Genomic DNA, 20,153 nt, shown 5'->3' with positions numbered 1-20,153 from the left:
AATGAGAGCACTGTTTCTTTTTGCTCTCCTTCCTCCTATTTCCACTTTATACAAGCACCTGATATTTACATCTTGACTATAATATACACTGAGCTTGGTTTTAGAGCTGGAAAAAAATTAAATTCTGTTATTCACACAGGGCAGTTAATTTTTTTTTTTTTTTCATTTCAAAAGAGACCCCACAGAGCTGTGAGCTGCTCTCTTACTTGTTTGGTAAAGCAAGAGTGCCTAAGATGGATTCTAACCTGAAAGAAGCCAAACTGGTTTCATGGTTAAAGGCTCAAGAAAGTCAGCACTGGGGTGGGTATGTACAGAATCAGTTTTTCAGTCCAGAGGATGATTCTTTCACAGGAAGATGGAGACACTCAGGATGCTTTCTCCTACCTTACACACAGGTTTTTCCTCAGTGTCAATGAAAACATTCCTCAGTTTTCAAGCAGTAACATGGAATTATTACTAAAATGGGTGGGAGGGGGAGGGAAGAGTGTAATATTCCTGTAGGAAAGTAACTCTTCAGTGGGTCCCAACTGAGGTACAGAAAAAGCTGGTGAATCCCTTTCCCTAAGCATGTGGGAACATGGAGTTCTGAACAGGAGCTTCTTGCCTGCACTAGTGTTTTCTCAATGTTCATGAACATCTCCACGTTTCGATCCATCCGGGATGGATTCTGCAGGTCAAACCTCCGCCTGGGAAAGAAAAATAGAGTCAAAAATATTAAATTCTACTCTCCCACATTCAGCAGCCAAGAATCTTTCACATTCCACATCAAAAACAGTATCAAAAGAACCCTTAAAGCACCATCACAAATATTTTTGCTCCACTTGGCAGCACAAGCAAGGAAACCCACAAGGAACCAAATCAACACGATGCAACTGGTTTCTGAGGTTTACAGTGTCCAACCAAACCCTGCAGCAGGGCTGTGCACTCCACTACAGCCACAAAGGGGTGACTAAACAGAAACATCCCCAAACAACAACTAGATGAGAAAACTCATGTACAAGCTCTCATGTTTCTCTTACTTCCAGTTGCACCATCCACCAGTCCCAGGAAAACCACAGCAATTCATCTGCCTGGGATTTTCTAAACCACTGATGGACTTGAGAACAAGCCTCCCCCCACACAGCAGACAGGGAACATTTTATGGTCTTTTTTGGACTTTGGTACTTGAAAGGTTGCTACTTTATTGATGAAGTAATCAAAATCCCTGAAATATCCTTTTTACCAGTGAGGGCAGTGACAGGACAAGGGGTGATGGTTTTAAATTGAAAGAAGGGAGATTTAGGTCAGACATGAGGAAGAAATTATTCCCTATGAGGGTAGGAAGGTGCTGGCCCAGGTTGCCCAGAGAAGCTGTGGCTGCCCCATCCCTGGCAGTGTTGAAGGGCAGGTTGGATGGGGTTTGGAGCAGCCTGGAATGGTGGGAGGTGTCCCTGCCCATGCAGGGGGGTTGGAACCTGATGATCTTTAAGGTCCCTTCCAACCCAAATAATCCTATGGTTCTGTTCTATGATTTTATAACAATACAGGTTTAAGTGTCTATCAGAAAATCTGAGACTTTCTACTGGGAAGAGCCCCCAGGGCCTCCTGAAGGCATCCTGCCAGATGCACCTGAATCATACACGTATTCTGAAGACATGGACCAATCAACTCATGTGAAGAACCTGAAATGGTGACCCCCAGGAACCCAAGGTGGGACAATAAGCACTAAGGCCAGTCAGTCCCTCACCAGGCTCAGGGGTGCTACAGCACAGGCTCATCATCCCCAGCCAGGGTGGGCAGTGCTGGAGGAGCCTCTGGGACAGAGCTGGGCCTGACCCAGAACAATCCATCCTTTTCCAGAACACCATGTGTGTTTAGATAATCACATTGTTGACTCTCAGATGTAAAACACTGTCTGCTGCACATTTTACCTCCCAAATTTTGGGAAAAGCTGCTGCTAGAGTCTGAAAATGCTCTTAAAACCGGAGTGCTGAGCTGCTGTTGAGGAGCAGCAACACCAGCAGATGGGGACTTCAGCATTTAAAATAAAATTAAAATTACCCTGTACACTTCTCAGAGTGAAAAAGCCAGGCACATCATTACCATGCAGTGACTGATAGGCTTTATCTTTAAAATACAAGAATTCATTCCTGTGCCCACATCTACTGACAGTTTCTCTTCAACACATGCTTGTTTCCAGTAACACAGCCAATCAATTTTTAAGTTGATAAATACACAAGGAAGGTGAAACCAAAGCAACATGGATCTGCAGTCACAAAGCCGCCACCACATGCCTTGGCACCACATCAGTATTGCACTACTAAATTAGACAAAAGACACTTCAGCTGAGACCACCAAGTTTTTCTTCACTTGAGGCTCTCTGGTATTTTCAGAAGTTGCCACATAAAATATGTTGTAGTGTTGGGCAGCACTGGAAATATTCACTGTGAGTGAATGATGGTTTCTCTCCTCAAGCAGGATTAGGGACTCCTCCTCTCAGCCTAAGGACCCAGCAAACAGCCTAAGGATCATTTCCTGGGGTTTTTACTGGAATTGTCTTTCAACTTAAAAATGAATGGATGTCTCCAAATAGCATTGTGCCTGCTGAAAGGTTTACACTGACTTTGAGAAGTAGTCTGTCAGCTCACTGCACAACACAATCATTATTTTACACCTCTAATACACGGGATTTTAAAAGCCAGGGCCAATCCACTTCTCCAGCATTCACCTACTGACAGCTCCAGAGTCTGTATTCCAAACATGCTTCTCAGTTTCCAGGAAGTGAAGGAAGATAAATGCCAAAGAAACACCATTTTGTATTTTCCTACACAACTAATCAAGTCTTCAGTACCCATGAAGCAAAGATAGTTAAAGCATTCCAGTTTGACCACAATTTTTACATTTGGTTGTCTAAGACCCACATTACTTATTCACTGAATGCTCTACATGCCCCCAGATTTTGGCCTGCTTTTGACACCCACACTTGAAGAGAAGCACGTCAACATGTTAAGCACCAACACTTATTTTGAGTTGCCCATGTAGATAAAATAGTTATAATTCTTCCTGTCCGGGGTTTAACTGATACCCCCTGACAGGTTTTAGCAAACAACTGCTTGGACTGCAGGGAGAGACAAGGTATGTCCTGCTGCACTGGGTAAGTGCACTTGTCAGACATACCTATTATGACGAGGAAAGGAACTTCTCCTATAAGACAGATCATTCACAAACAGGTTAAGCAAGAGTGACAATGCACACCAATAAAAACAAAAAGCATATTTCAGGCAAAACACCACGTATTATTTGGTTGAGTCAGTGAAGGATACATTCCAAGCTCTAAGTCTGATCCTCAGAGTTAAATTCCAGAATTACTTCCCTCTACACCCCACATGCACAAGCACATGGCACTACCCACACTAGGTCTGAGGGGTCAGCAAGAGAGTGGGAAGAGAGGAGGTGATCATGGATCTGAGTTTTGCTGACAAACTTTAATGCCTGAAAACTAAATTTGGTTGGAAAAAATGCAATGTTTAAATATTCATGAAGTAGGAGCTGTCTAACTCCTTTATCTTAAGGCAAAGAGGTAGCAAGACACCCCTGAAAGGCCACAGGGAACACTACGGACACCTATCATGCCCTGGGTGTTGGGAATGCTGGAGTAGAAGACAACCTGGCAGCAGCTGATTTGTACCAGCCTCCTGATCCCTCTACCTCAGGCACCCATTTACCTGCTGGGAGCATAAACTGCTCCTCAAAACAACCAACCAGAATACAACTTCATTCTTGCCTTTTAATTCTGCTCTCGTGGATAAAAGAAACAGTCAATCCCTGGAACTCTGCTCCAGGTCTGTACAACATCAGGAACTATTTACATTCACCCACAAGAACAATCTCTGCTTACTTTTCTCTAGTAACTTTTCACCCTCTGTTTTTTTCCAACCCTCCCAACAATAAACAGATTATAACTTAGAAACATACAGGCCACAACACTGCTGGGATGTCACAGGAATAGTTTGATGCTCGTGTCAATAGCTACATGAGCAGTGTTTCTAACTACTGGAACTCTTCATTTATGGAAAACTGAGCATTTTTAGGGATCTAAGCAATGTTCCCTGTTTCCCCAGTTAGAACTAGACCCTAGACTCACTACAATAACGAAGATTCACATCTTACAGGTGGGAAATGGCAATTCTAAGATACTGGTTAATTTGCTCAGCCATACAGCAAGTAAAGAGTTTGTAATTAACTCCCAACCTAGAAGCTCAAGCCCTCAAACTTGGACAACTTATCTCTACACCTGGAAGTGTGGCAGTGTGTCTTTGCTACCATCAGCAAAACAGGAAATAATTTCCTCTTCCCATCTCCAACTCCCTTGCCTACCCCATTTTCCATAAAGTATTAAACTTCAAGTAGTTTGCACAGGCATTTTGTGTGCTTAGTTCCATGCAAAAGGTGTATAAAAAAAAATAAATAAAAGCTTACCAGCCCTGTTCATTCTTGTATTTGTAAGCAGCACCAAGAATGTGACATAATGTACCTCCAGCTTTGAAATCCATGAAGCACTTTGCCTGAAACCCAAAAGAAAAGTGAAAACACAGTGACACTGACTTTTATTAACACACACAAATGAATTTATAGTTGTTGGCAGACCTTTAGACATCTAAGGTATCAAATGCAAAGCTTAATTTTATGATTAATCACTTTTAGAGTTTTACATTATCCCTTAAGAATGTTTTGAGAAGATTAAATGCATTTGCTTTAAGTAGAATTCTTCATGCTTACAAGCAGAACCTGGTATATCTGAAAGCTCCAAGTCCTTCCTTATTTGAGTAGCTTGCAAAAAATTCCTTGCACAGCTGTAGAACAGAAATCCAAACTACTCTTTGAACATCTGTTTCACAGTAAATTAAGCCTAAAATTGTAGCTGTCAGTTAAGCAGCTCTTAATCTGTATTAAGTAAACCAAAACAAACCATTAGACAGGAACATCTAAAACCCAGGCTCCATATTCATCACGGCTCCTCTCCATTCAAGTCCTTCCTGCACCACAAAGAAAAGGTGTTTGCCAAGATCTGAGAAGGTCACTGTGCAGATTCACCCTAAAATAATAAATCCAACTGCTTTATTCACTGTCAATTTTAGCAGAGCAGGCACAGATTCACAAGCAGCTGCTCTGAATTCAAGAGCTGAAATTAAATCAGCAGCACAAGGAGACCAAAAAGCTCCAGATCTCACCAAGTCCCATCTGTCAAATGTTACTAAGAAGCAAGACAGTTTCCTAGACAGAAAGGGACACTTTCCTGATCAGTTGTAGTTTAGAATTAACTAGGCTACTGTCAGAGTCACCTCAGAAATGGAAGACAACTGGGGAGCTGAGCTGAACACCCAGCAGCCCCGAGGAACCAACCAGTGAAAAAGGCAGGAACACATCATGTGGCAACAGAACAAACACAACCTGTTTCTGTCCCCCAGGTACTGCCACACATGCCAAGGGGACAGACAAACCAACCTGACCAAACCACAAAAGAAGTGATTTTTTTTTTTTTTAAGTTCTTCTAACATGTAAAAATTAATTTACAAACATGCACTGAAGTGAAATGACCCTGGAACACTAACTACTGACTGCAGGTCCCAACTGCTTCGGGCAACTTTTGCAGAGGAGCAGGAGGCTGTAAAATAAGCTTTTTTGGGCAAGCAGGTGCATTTGCCAGACACCTTCAGAGATATTTAAAGAAAGCTGTTCTAACAATGAACTGAAATGGCAAAATGAGGCAGATCCATCACCTATGTCTCCACAACAGAAATGAGTGTTCTGCTGGAACTCGGTATCTCCTGGCACCAACAAGGCCAGACCCACTAACAGACTCACACCCTCCTGCCCCACCAGAAGTGCACAAGGGGCAGGCTGGAACTGACACCTTCTGGTGTTGTTCCACTCAGTGTAAGATGCACAGCCACCTCATGGAATGGTTTGGGTTGGAAGGGACTTTAAAGACCATCTAATTCCAGCCCCCTGCCACGGGCAGGGACACCTCCCAGCAGCCCAGGCTGCTCCAAGCCCCATCCAACCTGCCCTTCAACACTGCCAGGGATGGGGCAGCCACAGCTTCCCTGGGCAACCTGGGCCAGGCTCTCCCCACCTTCACAGCACAGAATTTCTCCCTCACATCTCAGCTCCAGCTCCCTCTGCCAGCTGGAAACCCTTCCCCCTGCTCCCATCCCTCCCTGCCCTTGTCCCAAGCCCCTCCCCAGCTTTCCTGGAGCCCCTTCAGGCACTGGAAGGTGCTCTCAGGTCTCCCTGGAGCCTTCTCTTCTCCAGGCTGAACACCCCAACTCTCCCAGCCTGGCTCCAGAGCAGAGCTGCTCCAGCCCTCCCATCATCTCCGGGGCCTCCTCTGGACTCACTCCAACAGCTCCGTGTCCTTCATGTATTGGAACAGTAAATGAAATCTCTTTTCTTACACATGCTAAGCATACAGACCAAGATCAGTCTACTTTTGAGTTTCTCAGTAAAACCAGAGCCTTGTCTAATTCACATAGGAGGGGCTGGGGAGCTGTTCCACGGCTGGGCTGGTCACCAGCAGCTTTCCAGGAGCTGCCTCCTGTGGGAACGAGAGGCAGCACAAAGCTGCAGACACTGCACACACACAGCAGCCTCTCCACTAGTTTCTCTACATTAGGAATGTTTCTGATCCAGCTTCTGCCTTATTTTTTAGATGAGAACAGGCCATCTTCTCTAAAGCCCACTATATTACATCCCAGGAGTTACTTTGTGACACAGAACGAACAACAAACTAGAGTCTGAAGCATTCATAGTTCACTGTGCAGCCAGGCAGCTAGGATGGCAGCCTTAGGTGTTGATGAAACATGGTCCCCCTTGGCTGCAGCTGTAACGGGAAGTCAAACAGCTCTGTGAGACACCAAATACACCCGTGTCCAAGATCAACAGAGAAAGATCCTTCATAAGCATTCAAGAGGAACAGAACTGCTCCGCCTGCCATCTGCTTAGAGCCCGGCTGTGCAAGGAGAGGAACAAAGAGCCCAAAGCTGCCTCACAGGTACGTGCCAGCTCAGCAGCTGCTGGCACCTCAGGACTGGTTTTACCAACCTAGAGTCTACTGGTGGAGCAGGGTCTGATCAGGAGCTTGGAAAACAAAATGGTTTAACACGCTCAGTGATTTTACTGCTGTAAGACTTGGCTCTGGGCACACAAGTGTTGGTTTCCAAACACAGGCAAACACTGCTTGCTGTAAAATAAAGTTTAAAATGATCCTGAGGTGAAGCCATCAGACCTGGTGCACAGGAGATTTGTGCAGCACTGGTACACGGGACCTCAAGTGGGCCTGTAAGTAAGATGGGGACAGACTTTTTGGCAGGGCCTGTTGTGATGGGACAAGGGGTGTTGGTTTTAAACTGAAGGAGGGTCAGATTCAGACTAGATAAAAGGATGGATTTTTTTACACTGAGGGTGGTGAGACACTGGCCCAGGTTGCCCAGAGAGGAGGGAGATGCCCCATCCCTGGAAACATTCCAGATTGGGTTGGATGGGGCTCTGAGCAACCTGTTCTAGTTGAAGATGTCCCTGCTCACTGCAGGGGTTGGACTAGATCTTGAAAGGTCCCTTCCCACCCAAACCAGTCTATGGTTCTAAGTTGCTGTCACTTGCCTTCACCTGTCTTACATACCCATGGTCACCCAGACTCAACCTTCCCCATTTTGCTGATATGCTGGAGGTATCACACAACTGGCTGACATCACCAAGCAAAGCCCACCTCCTCTGCTCTTGGGAAACTGCTGATCCCACTGTTGCACCCCATGCTCTCCAACTCCAGCTCAGGGACTGCGGCTGCAGCTTCACCTTCATCAAGCTGCCCATCAGCAGCCCAGATTCAATCTATCAAGGCCAGACCTTCCTGCATGACCAGGGCAATCCTGGAAGGCAGCCCTGCATGGGGTTTGCCCATCCAGGAGCCCCCCACAGCACCAGCAATTGCAGCCCCTCAGGCAAGTTCAGATGTTACTGCCACACACAGCAAGTCCAGCCAACACTTAACCATGAAAACCAGTTCTTAATGGATGTCTGTAAATATATAGTGTAAGAAAAACTTACAAACCATTGCATGCCAGGTTGGAAGGGACCTCAAGGATCATCTGGTCCAACTCTTCTAGGTGATAATATAGTTCAAATGAGGTGGCCCAGCATCTTGTCAAGCTGAGTCTTAAAACTGCCCAATGTAGGGAAACCCACAGCTTCCCTTGGGAGATCATTCCAGTGTCTTAACTGTTCTCATGGAGAAACATTTCCTCCTGGAGTCCATTGGAATCTCCCCAGGAGCAATTTGTATCCATCACCCCTTGTCTTTTCCATGAGACTCCTTGTAAAAAGGCAGTCTCCATCTTCTCTTTCAGAGACAAAAGCCACTTTTTAAAGTGTCAGCAGACTCTAGCAAGACCATCTTCTCAAACTGTGGTCATTGCTACCAAGATAAAAATAAATTGCTTTTAACAACCAGTTAAAACCTGTTTTGCCAAACAGACCAAACTGCCAATAAACGAGATTCTCTTCAACATTTTTACCCAATGAAATCTATCAACTTGCCATAAGTTAATAACTTTATACAGTCTTCAAATATGTGAAATTGCAAGTGAACTAATTAGGGTTTTTTTTGAGCATTTTGCTCTTGATCTATTCCCAGACCCTGTAAGCTATCCTTGCCAAGAACAGGAGCTTCAAGACAGAACTAACAACCCTCTCTCAAATGCAAGGTCTGTTCTCAAAGCACTCAGCAAAATGTCTGAACTGTATCCCTGCAGCTGAAGTCTGCAGATACTCAGATGCAGCCCAGGACAGAGGTGTTTACCTCAAATACTGATGGAAGAGACCACCAGTACTCCCAGCTTCCTTTTGTCCCTGCCTGCTCCAGCACTGCAGACACTTCTGGGGATGAGGTACACTGGCTAGTACTTGGAAAATAAATACAAAGACTCTTAGATGAACTGGGAGAACAACCTTGGTTTGACATGTACTCCTCAGGAGGTGCTCCTGGTGAGCCACGTCCCTGTGTTTAGCAACACCTGCAGTTCTCAAGACCAACACTTCATCTCCCCTAAGCTGCACAGACCAGGGGAGCAGTGCCAAGTGTTCATGGAGAACAGCAGCACGCAGGGCTGGAGCCTTTAGCCATGGCACCTGCGGGCAGTGGTCACAGCTTGAGGGCTCCTGCAGTCATCTGCAGGGCTGTTTCTTCTACACGACCATGACCTCCTCCTCTTCAGCTTTAGATCCTCCCTCATCAGCAACATGGCAACTCCGAACGGTCACTAAGGTAAACACAGACTTTAAACCTCTTTTAGCTTCATTCAACTTCTTCAGTCTAGTGGGAGGTGTCCCTGCCCATGGACGAGAATTGCAACTAGATGATCTTTAAGGTCCCTTCCAACCCAAATCATTCTATGATGATTTGTTCCAGTGGAAGTCTGCAGTAGCTTTCCAATCCATGTTTGGAGATGAGTAATTTCACTTGAGCTGCCCCTTTGCTCCTCTCCCTTCCCAAGTCAGGCAGAGTCCTGCAGCACTGAAGCATTCTGCACACCTTCAAAGGGCTCTGACACAACAACAAAGCCTCCTTAGCAGCCTGAACCAGGACCTTGAATTACACGCCTGAAAAAGTAAAAGCAAACCTTGTCTTAAGTGCACATGCTGCATCTTCACAAGAAAACAATACAAAGGAAGATGTACTGCTGAGTTGTCTTCTCTTGGAAGTAACCAGGAGAAAGATCCAACTGCTCCAAACTCAAGCTGAGTAAATGTGAACAGATTAGATCTTCCAAACAGCAAGAATGGCCAGACAAAGGAACAATGTATTTACAATGCCTCTGAAATCTTTATTACCCATTTTTAAGATAAGACAAATTGCTTTAAGACTTCAGAGCACTCAAATGGTTTATCAGCTGGTTGGATATGGGTACAGTTTTATGGTCTATGCTGCCATATCAAAATCAAGCACCAGAATGTTCACCTCTGAGGTATCAGGTGATCAGATGGAAGAGATGCTGAACTACATCTTGAGCAGCACCTTGTGCTGCTTCCTTGTGCACTCCTGAGCACCAAGAGATTCACTCAGGAAGTCTGAGAACCCTTCTCATGGAGAAAACACACACAAATCCACACCCTTCACAAAACAAGTTACAGAAGCAAAATATCGAGGGCAAAAAAAATCACCACAAAATAGTAAAAGTAGCATTCTGTGAGTGGTGGCACAAAGACAGTAATTGCAACAGTTTTCAGAACAACTTCACTTTATGATACTGCAAATATTTCCAATTTAGTATGTATATCTGAACAGACCCCTGGATTGCATGACCTTAGGTTCCCAGTGAGTCCTGTGGCAAAGGTAGGCAAAGCATCTGAGGGGCTCCAGGATAGATGGGGAGGGACTTGGGACAAGGGCAGAGAGTGAAAGGCCAAGGGATTAAAAATGGAAGAGGGGAGATTTAGATTGAATATCAGGAAGAATTCTTCACTGTGAGGGTGGGGAGAGCCTGGCCCAGCTTGCCCAGGGAAGCTGTGGCTGCCCCATCCCTGGCAGTGTTGAAGGGCAGGTTGGATGGGGCTTGGAGCAGCCTGGGCTGCTGGGAGGTGTCCCTGCCCATGCAGGGGTGGCACTGGGTGATCTTTAAGATCCCTCCCAACCCAAACCATCCCATGATTCCACAAAAGCCCTTCCTGCCTCATGAGCAGGAACACTGCACAGACATCCACAACAGCTGCCTTGGCCCTCAAAACCCACCCTAAATTGGCCAGCTGGGTGCTCGATACCACGCTGCATGCCTTGCCCTTTGCAACCAGAATCCCTCTGTGACTTGGTCTGTACCATTTGCCACATCCCTCTTCCCTCTCTGTTGTTTGGAATTCATGCTTGCTTGAACAACATCCCTCTGGGGACAGGCAGGGACCCAAGCACAGCAGGGATGGTCTCTGAACAGCACCACTGGGAAACCACTGCTGAAGATGTGCCAAGTTGGAACGTTAACTCACCAACCCCTGCAAGGTCCAAGCTGCTTCTGTACACCAGTGTTGTGGGTGGAAAGCCACCCCAGACTCGTTAGGTAACCACCTGCTACTGAAGAAGATACTAAAGCCATTTTTCAGCCTTGACAGCATCACAGGTTCAATGCTTAATCAACTGAAATGCCCAAAGGACACTTGTTTGGTTTGGACAGTGCTTGTTACTCAGTTTGGGATCCATCAGCCCAAACCCATTTGACTTGAAATTTACAAGTTTGCATAGAATTTTACTAGAAATTAAAACCTTTCCACAGTATTAAAGAAATCCCTTTTAACACACAGGAAGTAAGATTTATTACTTTGAAAAACCTGTTTTTAAGAGGAGTGGGCTATTTCAGCCTTTCCAGAGGGTGCACCAACCAAAGCTGCAGGCTAAGCAGAGCTCTCCCCAGCACCTGGAAGGCCACCAGCAGCACAGCTACTGCAGGAAGGACATACCAGGCTGTTGTGACAGTAGCAGGTTAACCCCAGTACTCACAGGAAGCTTTGTGAAGGCAGGATTGGTGACATGTTTTCCAAAGGCATCTTCCTGGAATTGCAGCAGCTGCACCACCAGCCCAGCCAGTGTTTTATTGGTAGGAGCATCAGCCTGGACGTACTGAAAGACAAAAAACACAAGCTGAGTTGGAATAAAGGATAATTAAACATGAAGACTGGTTTACTAATTCCCCAGAACACTTAATCAATTGTGGAGCACAATTTAAGGATCACTGTGGGGCTGGGAGGTGGGGGTGCATGCACAGGGGGAGCACCAAACATTTTCCAAGCTTTACTGTTAAAATCCAGCACAAACCTGTGAACCACCATCAGTGCACGGCTGCCACTAGTGTTTTACAGACAGAGATTAACTACTTCAATCTGACTTGTACTTGCTAATAAAGGAACAGACTAATTATCTTCTACACATACACAAAGCTTTACAGCAACTTTACAAGCTCCTTCTGTAATCAACCACTACAGGTTAATCCTAAAATCAACCACTGGTGCTACACAGTGTGTCACGTACAAAGAGAAAAACAGATCTGGACAATTTCTGCAATGCTCTGTGCCAACCAAAGCACTTCCCAAGGTTGTACTTCTAATAAAACACATCTGTGAAGGGGAAATCACAGCATGGAATATAAAAAAACAGCCCAAGCAGCTGCTGAGTTTTCATTACTTCTAATATTACAAGATTGATTCACTGGCTCTAACCTCCTCACCATGCCAGAAGGCTTCTAAGAGTGGAACAAACCTTACTTGCTCATGTAGAAGATGGAGTAAAAGTGGCTACCCCAGAGTCATGTACCTGGGTTATCACCAGGAGCCACAGGGCCTTTGTTTTTACCTCAAGTCAGATTCTTCTAAAGGCCCTGAAAAGACACTGAGAGCCAGAACTCTCAGAAGTTTAAGGTGGCGGTGTGAAATAGCAATCAAATATCAGTAAGGTTTCCAAAGCACCACCCACACAGCCATAGATACTACAAAGACACTGACTTTTCCATGACAATTTTATTGTATCTGACTACCTCAAGATCCAGATTCCTTCAGCACCTGTCAAGAGGCAGACAGACTTACCTGAGAAATCAAATCTGCACGACCTGAAGGACACAAATACCTGTAGGATTCCCCAGATGTTCTGCCTCGTGTATAAATCCTAACCCAGAAACAGGAGCCTTTAAACAACAGAAGGCTGTTTCCAAAGCTGCATTTTTCTCAGCCCCCTCCCCAGGACAGGCAGGTAACTGTGACAATCTTACCCAACTCATAACTCCTATCAACTCATATCAGCTACCCCAGAGACACAAAAGCAGCAGAAACACTCACTCTTCACTGCTGTTAGAATCTAGTTGAAGGCTTTTGCTCTCAGGCTTTTTAAAAACCTCCAGCCTCTCGTGCTCCTCCCAGCTGGCCACTGCTTTATCATTTTTGGACCAGAAGCTCCAGGTGCCACAGCTGAATCCCCCACAGCAGCTGAAGCAATCTTTAGTTGGAATTACTGATCTTAGACAGGATGGCAAAATGAAGCATGTGACTCCCTCAGATGCCCCAGTTAATCCAGCATCTTTACTGAAAAGCCCATCCCAACCCTGGTATCAGGTCACTGGGAAGCCTGCCCTTCCCTTTGCTGCAGGTGGGGGAATTCTGCAGCAGGAGCACAGAACAACACAGAAATCCCTATTGCTAGGTGGCCAGACCCCTCTCAGCAGTGTCCTCAGGGCTGCTAAGCCAAACAGGATGATCACCACAATGTAGTGCTGTGTGTTTTTATCTCTCTTCATAGAATATTTACCTTGTGCTACTTTTTGCATGGTTTAAAAACAAGTGACTGTCAGTCCCTGGATGTGCACAGGTTCGGTGCATCCATCAGGGTAACAGCCCTAAAGCTCCCATCATTTTCCACGTGCAACAGCACCTTATACAAGCCTGAATAAAAACCTGAGCTTTGAGTTCAGCTGTGCCAATTAGAGTGCAATCAAAGCAAGGTAAATCCAAAGGTGCAGGCAAAACAGGCACCTGCTAAACTACAGGCTTAAGGTTTGCACAGATGCCAAAACAAAAGTGCAGCAGCTCAAGTGTCAGACTTCCCATTAAATAATCCCATTTCTACTACCCAGACAGCCTTGGTCTTCATCACATCCACATGCCATGAGAGGTAAATTCTTTCAAAAAGCAAAGCTGCTGGGCTCCAGCTGCAGACCAGCCACCCCAACCTGCCCACCCCCTACCTGTAGCACTTTCTCTAAATATGTATCCAGAGCAACAGGCACTTTTTTCCCCCCAGTAAATCCCAGTACACTGTAGTCAGACATCTCTAGTTCTGCATGGGAGGCAAATCCCAGGAAGATTTAAAAAATGCAAGAGATATGCAACAGCTACTTCTCTGAAGGTACAGAGTCTTCATTCGGGCAACACCGAATGGAGAAAAACCCTCATAACCACTAAAACACATTTAAGGGAGAAAATCTCTCAACTGTTACATTTGCTTTTTTTGTACAGGTTTAAAGTCAGAGCTTTTTGTACCAAGTTTAACACTGTATTTTACATTAATGCAGCACCAAAGTAAATGCATAAAATGCAACAAGATAGCAAGCATTGATGGCTCCTACTAAGAGTGAAATAGAAGTATAAAACAATTCTGCATTTATAGCCATCACTTAAAAGAGAACCAAAAATCATCAATTCAAAAACCTGGAGTGCCACTAATCCACCTCAATCCACACAGTCTGCTTAAACTCACAGCTGCTTCACAGCACTGAGAAGAAACCCACCTTCAGCACAACCCTCCAGTTAAGGTTCCCCAACAAACCATGGGAAGATAAATCATGAAAAGGTCACCAGAGGAGCTTATTCTTCACACAAACATGCCAACAAAAGAAGATAATTAAAATTAATAAGGAAAGAGTCAAAGTTTCAGGTTTTTAGTAGGGTTTTTTTGTCACAGGATGCCACATGACAGCCTGAAGCACCCACACTACCAGGCAAAAACCTGAATCCAGATGAGATGGCATTCTTGGGCTCCCTCACCGTATTTTCTTTTCAAATGTTTTCCTTCAGAAAAACACACTGGCACTGGAATACGCCTTGGAAAGAGTATTCCTAGACCTGTGAAATTTTTCAGGCACTTTTTCCTTTGCTGCAGATCTCAGTTTTACCTCTTGCAGGAGACACGGACAGCTGGAAGCATGGACAGCATGAGGAACCCCCAAGTCTCTTCTGCATCACCACTATTCTGGGAAGATTTTTTTATACAGCAAAGTCACTTCTTTGCTTGAGGTTTCTCCTGAACAGTAAGGGCAAAAATCTTCCAAGGGGAACAAAAGACTCCCCCCCCTACACATTTATGCACTCCAACCAGCAATACAAACAGATCTTTGAAGCAGCAAAGCCAGTGAGGTGATTTAATGATGGGCACATCTGGGTCTGGGGTGGTCAAAAAGGACCAAAGTCACAACATATCTGCAGGTTTTCCACTAGTCTCCACAGGCAACAGAAGCAAAAAAGTGATTCTGCACTAAATAAAGGTTTTTAAGCAGCAAATTCCAGAAGACAGAAGTGACACCCTGGTCCTGAACACACAGCTGTGTCCTGAGAGGATTTTGCTCAAGTGCTGAAATACCAGGTGAAGATTCCTCTTACATTTCCATGTCAATTAGAAATAAAAACACCCATGTAGAAAACATTTGTGGTCTTTCAGTGTAACTCAAATAATGTAAGAATACAGAGAAACCAGTAGCTGAGGGAACCTCTTCACCAGCCAGGTTTGCCCTTGCAGCTGCACTGGAAAGCCTTTGTCACAGGACTAAGGGACAGATTGATACTCCAAGTCCTGATGTGATCACTGACCTCAAATAACCACATTACGGCTCTGCCTTATGTAGCCTTGATGCAGAAAATCCTTTCTTTCCCCCCAAAAAACAAAGAACATTTCAGCTCAGCCCACTAAATAAAAGGGAAAGGCAAACCAACATTAAAATACTTGGATTTAGCTTATAACCCTCATTACTTTCCTAAAGGCAAGAACACAAAAGGGCTGCAAACACAGAGAAAATTCTCCCTCAGATTAAATCACAGTCTGTCACTGAAGAAATACTTGCTCAGGTTGGCACTGATACGAGAAGGCAGAGCCAGCTGACAGACAACTACAAATCCTCTTAATTCAGCTCCTGGCTGGCCGTGAACAAGCAGGTGGTCTCCAGACAGACATCTTTGGGCAGAACAACTGCCATGTCACGACAGCTGCCCCGGAGCAGCTCGTCCCTCCGCGCTGCTGGGCTGGGACTTAGTAATAGAAGGGCACAAGGGGCTCCCAGGCTGCTGCCCCGACCTTCCCAGCTTGTGGAAAAGCAGGCACCGGGATCTGCCCGGTGCCCTGCAACTGCACCACGCCACTCATGAGGAGAGGAAACATTGTCCTGCACTTGGTACTAGCGCAAGCAGGTCCCAGATACTCAACAACTGAGCCCAAACGCCAAGTCGCACCCCTCCTGCTGGCAGTGTGGGTACAGACAGCCCGTGCTGCCTTCTCCTCTAACTCACCCTTTTCCAACCAGGCCTGAAAAACCAAACAACAACAATCAGTTTTCCAGCCTTTTGTCTCACACAGGGACTGAGTAGCTGAAGCTCCTCGAGGCAAATACATCCAGCTGGAGGGGATTAACACACTGGGGACAGCCTGAGGACTGAGTTTAGTGGTCTCTGTAAGGTTGGTTTCTGCATCCTTCTAATGCATATGCCAAAAGAAGACCCCACCCCAAACCATCTCAGGAAGGTACAAGAAGTAACTCTCCTTTATGACAAGCCACTTAAACACAAGCAATTTGTTGCTTAATGTCAGAGAAGCTACCTAAACTAACAATATTAGAGATCACTGAGCATTAATATATCAAGAAGCTAATTGCCCAGTTTACTTCTGAACTATAAATTTCTACTTGTAGTGAACACCTTGATGTGACCCGAGTTTAGTCTACCCAAACACTCTGAAACTCTGATCACCCAGGCCTTAAAAGCCACAGCACAAACCCCTTTCCAGCTCACAGGGAGGGAAGGCTCCAACATCCACACTGTGGTCCAAGCAGGGGACCTCCTGCAACTCTCAACACAGAGAAACAGCACGTGATGACTTCCATGCATCACTCACACAAGGAGGGAGCTTGTCATACATAACATTGTTTTCTGTCATCATGTTTGCTGTCACTAACAGCCCTGGCAGTGCTGGCTATCAGAAGATTAAATATCTTCAACACTGGGACAAGCTGCTCAGGGAGGTGGTGGAGTCACCATTCCTGGAGGTGTTTAAAAGCCATGTAGAGGTGGTGTTGAGGGACATGGGTTAGCACTGGACTGGGAAGAGTTGGGTCAATGGTTGGAGTTGACCTTAAAGGTCTTTTCCAACCAGAATGGTTCTGTTTCTTCCACCTTTACCCAACCACCTGAGCCTCTTCCCAACACACTGCATCCATCTTTCTGCACACCCAGGGAAGGGCTTCCCTCTCTGCCAGCCCTCTAGCCAAGGAGAAACAGGCCCAGATGGTTTGTGTGAGGAAACTAGCACATCCCAGCAGTGCAGGGTTACAGAACCCACATTGCTGCCCAACACAAATCACCATCAAAAGATCTCTGGCACAGATCACAGAATCCTAGAATGTCAGGTTGGAAGGGGCCTCAAGGATCATCTGGCCCAACCTCTCTAGGCACTACTGTAGTTGATCTGAGGTGGCTCAGCACCCTGTCAAGCTGAGACTTCAAACTGTCCAGTGTGGGGGAGTCCACCACCTCCCTTGAGAGACTATTCCAATGTCTGACTGTCCTCATGGGGAAAAATTTACCTCGTGTCCAATCAGAATCTCCCCAGGAGCAACTTGTGCCTGTGACCCCTTGTCTTTTCCATCTGACTCCTTGTAAATAGGGAGTCTCCATCTCCTTGGAAGCCACCCTTTAAGTACTGGAACATGGTAATAAGGTCTCCCCAAAGCCTCCTCTTCTCCAGGCTGAACAAACCGTTTTCTCAGCCTCTCCTCATATGACAGGTCCTCCAGTTCTCTGATCATCCTTGTGACCCTTTCTCTGGACCCTCTCCAGCCTATCTCATCCTTCTTGCATCAATGGACCACACTTCCTAGGCAGCCCACTCCTCCAATAACCAGCACTTAGTTTCCAACCACTATTCAGACCTCTCATTTTTTAGCTGTACTCCAGAGACACAGAGAACTTGAAGACCCAACTAACCTAGAGACAAGAATGAGAAGATCTGTAACTGCAATTCTCTCTCCTTGCCCCTTGTGACTTCTGAATCCCTGACCAAGCTCACTGCAGCTCTCAGGATTCTCTCCAACTGGTCCCCAGTGTCCCCAGAGAGGGACACAACACCTACCAGAGCTGATGGCTTCAACACTGCTGAGATGCACATGTGTCCCTTTTTAAGAGCATGAACTGGACAAAAGCCAGCTATGATCACCACCTACTTTGCTGAAAGAAGCCATGCACCTACAGCAAAGCTGCCACCTGAATGACAGGAAACAAAATTAAGAATGGAGCATCCACAGAACAAAGAAAAAGAACACAAGATGAACTAGACTCCGTTCACCACACATTAAAAAGGAGTGAACACTTCCATCTAGAGCTTTAAAAATACCTCTTTAAACACTAGTCACAAGGATCACTTTCCTGTTTCCCAATGCAAAAATAGCTTTTCCACAGCAATATTTTGAAATGCCCTTGCCCAGCAACGATTTTGTCTTAGCCCAATTCTAATTACCTCCCCGGGTTTAAGAAATAAATATAAGCACCTAATCTTTATAACCAGTAATACCGATAAGGGTAAACCAATTATAATTAAGGAGTTTTGCTTTGGCATTCAAAATGAGAACTCCCATTCCTGAACTAGAGATAAGAGGCCCTGCCAGGCTAGTAAGGTGAGAACCAGCTCCTCCAGACAGTTCTGATTCACAACAAGCAGGGACAATAACCGTTAATGCTCTAAATAAGGTGACCTGCTCTTCTGCAGGTGCTTAGTTCAAAGTTATTTCAGAGGTTTATTGTGTTCTTGTGGGTATCCTGTTATGAAAATGAAAGTATCTCCTCCCCAGAAGTCTAGAAGCGGCAGAGAAGCACAACCAAAACAAAAGCCAAACTAAAGATACATTTATTTTATTATTTTTTTTTTTACGTTACAGTTCCCTTACCAACATAAATGTCTGGAGCTGCTGGCTGAAACCACCACCTCCCCCCAGCTGCACGTGGCTGGGCTGGAACAAGCTATGTGGAAGGACCGGTAAAACACACTTCTGCACGTCTTCTGGTTGTTAACCCAGATCCCCTCAGCACACCAACAACCCCACCAACAGCACCCACCAGTCCGTGGGTTCCTGGCACCAGACCTAGAGAGGGCTGGAGGGATGGGGCTGCAGATCTCCGGTAAACACAGACCGAAGGACCTGCAGGATGGTCCATCACCTCCCCCTGACGTTATTAACCCCCTGCCCAGAATTTTGCTACCAAGCTGTCCAGGCAAGTGACTTCTGGAAAGTTCACCTCAGGTGAATTTTCAAGGTTTAGAGATGGAAAGAAAGCTACAGAATCCTCAAGCGGGGAAGACACTTAGAAAAGAGAGCGGAGAAACGGAGGAGCCACCTGGCAGAGGAAGGGGCCAGCAAGGGAACCCGGCGGAGCACCAGCACCACGCGCCGGAGCCGGGGAAAATCGGTTCCCAGCAGCACGAAGGGGCTTTTTGTTGTTCCTGTTCTACGCGGCCCAACGCTTCAGGGGTGCGGTTTGAGTGAAACCCCTATAAAAGCCTGCCGAGCCGAGCCGAGCCGAGCCGGGACTTGCCCGCACAAGAAAGTGACCGCCGCGGCTCGCCCCGCTGCAAACACGGGCGCGGGGAGCGGGGAGCGCGGGGGCCCCGTCCCCGTCCCGCAGCTGCCCCACTCGCCTGCCCCCCGGAGCACTGCCCCGTCCCCGCGGGAAGGGGCCGTGAAACCCCCGCGCCCCCACCCGGGCCCCCCCTGAGCCCTGGAAACCCCCCCTCAGCCAGAAGACCCCCCCGCCCCGCCCCGGCAGCTCCACACAGGCCCGTGCCGGGGCCTCCCCCGACTCCCGCCCGCCCGGTGCCGCCGTCCCGCGCCCCCGCCGGGCCGCACCTTCTTGTAGTGCTTCCCCAGCCAGACGCGGACCGAGTCGAGCTGAGACACCGTCTCCGGGCTTTCCCAGAACTTCCCGGTGGGGCCGCCGTCCTTCCTGCGCGCTACCGCCAGCGCCGCCAGCCCGGGCCCGCCGCTGCCCGCCACGGCCGCCGCGCCCGCCCCGCCGCCCGCCGCCAGCGCCGCGGCCATTGTTGCCCTCGCCCCGCGCCGCCGCCGCGGCCCCGCCCCGCCCCGCCGCGCCTGCGCGCCCCGCCCCGCGGGCGGGCCCGGCCCCGCCGCCCCCTCACACCGCCCCGCCCGCCCTCCGCTCCCTCCCGGCGCCCTGCGGTCCCTCCCGGCGCCCTGCGGTCCCCGCACGGTGCAGCCCCCCCCGCCCCGTCCCCCCCTTCCTCTCACCACCCCCTCCCGCCCGCCCCTCCCCCCCTCAGCCCCGCTGCCATCTCTGCGCATGCACCATTTTCTCCCTCAGGGACCGCTCTCTGCGCA

The 20,153-nt window shown here is 47.2% G+C and overlaps 1 protein-coding gene across 1 annotated transcript in view; it reads right to left on the bottom strand.

Moving 5' to 3' along the window:
* SMARCC1 (SWI/SNF related, matrix associated, actin dependent regulator of chromatin subfamily c member 1) overlaps positions 1–19,892 on the bottom strand; it is a 92,895-nt gene extending 73,003 nt beyond the window's left edge. Inside the window, exons 1-4 of the mRNA XM_051611004.1 lie at positions 19,665–19,892; positions 11,522–11,641; positions 4,459–4,544; positions 605–686 (exon numbers count right to left, since the gene is read on the bottom strand). Coding sequence (XP_051466964.1) covers positions 605–686; positions 4,459–4,544; positions 11,522–11,641; positions 19,665–19,856 — 480 coding nt within the window. The 5' untranslated portion in view covers positions 19,857–19,892. The remainder of the gene's footprint in view (positions 1–604; positions 687–4,458; positions 4,545–11,521; positions 11,642–19,664) is intronic.
* Between the last annotated feature and the right edge of the window lie 261 nt (positions 19,893–20,153).

The sequence above is a fragment of the Apus apus genome, chromosome 2 (genome assembly GCF_020740795.1).
Source record: "Apus apus isolate bApuApu2 chromosome 2, bApuApu2.pri.cur, whole genome shotgun sequence".
Lineage (NCBI taxonomy): Eukaryota > Metazoa > Chordata > Aves > Apodiformes > Apodidae > Apus > Apus apus.
Note: the sequence above shows the minus strand (reverse complement) of the source record. Positions and strands in the feature narration are given on the sequence as shown.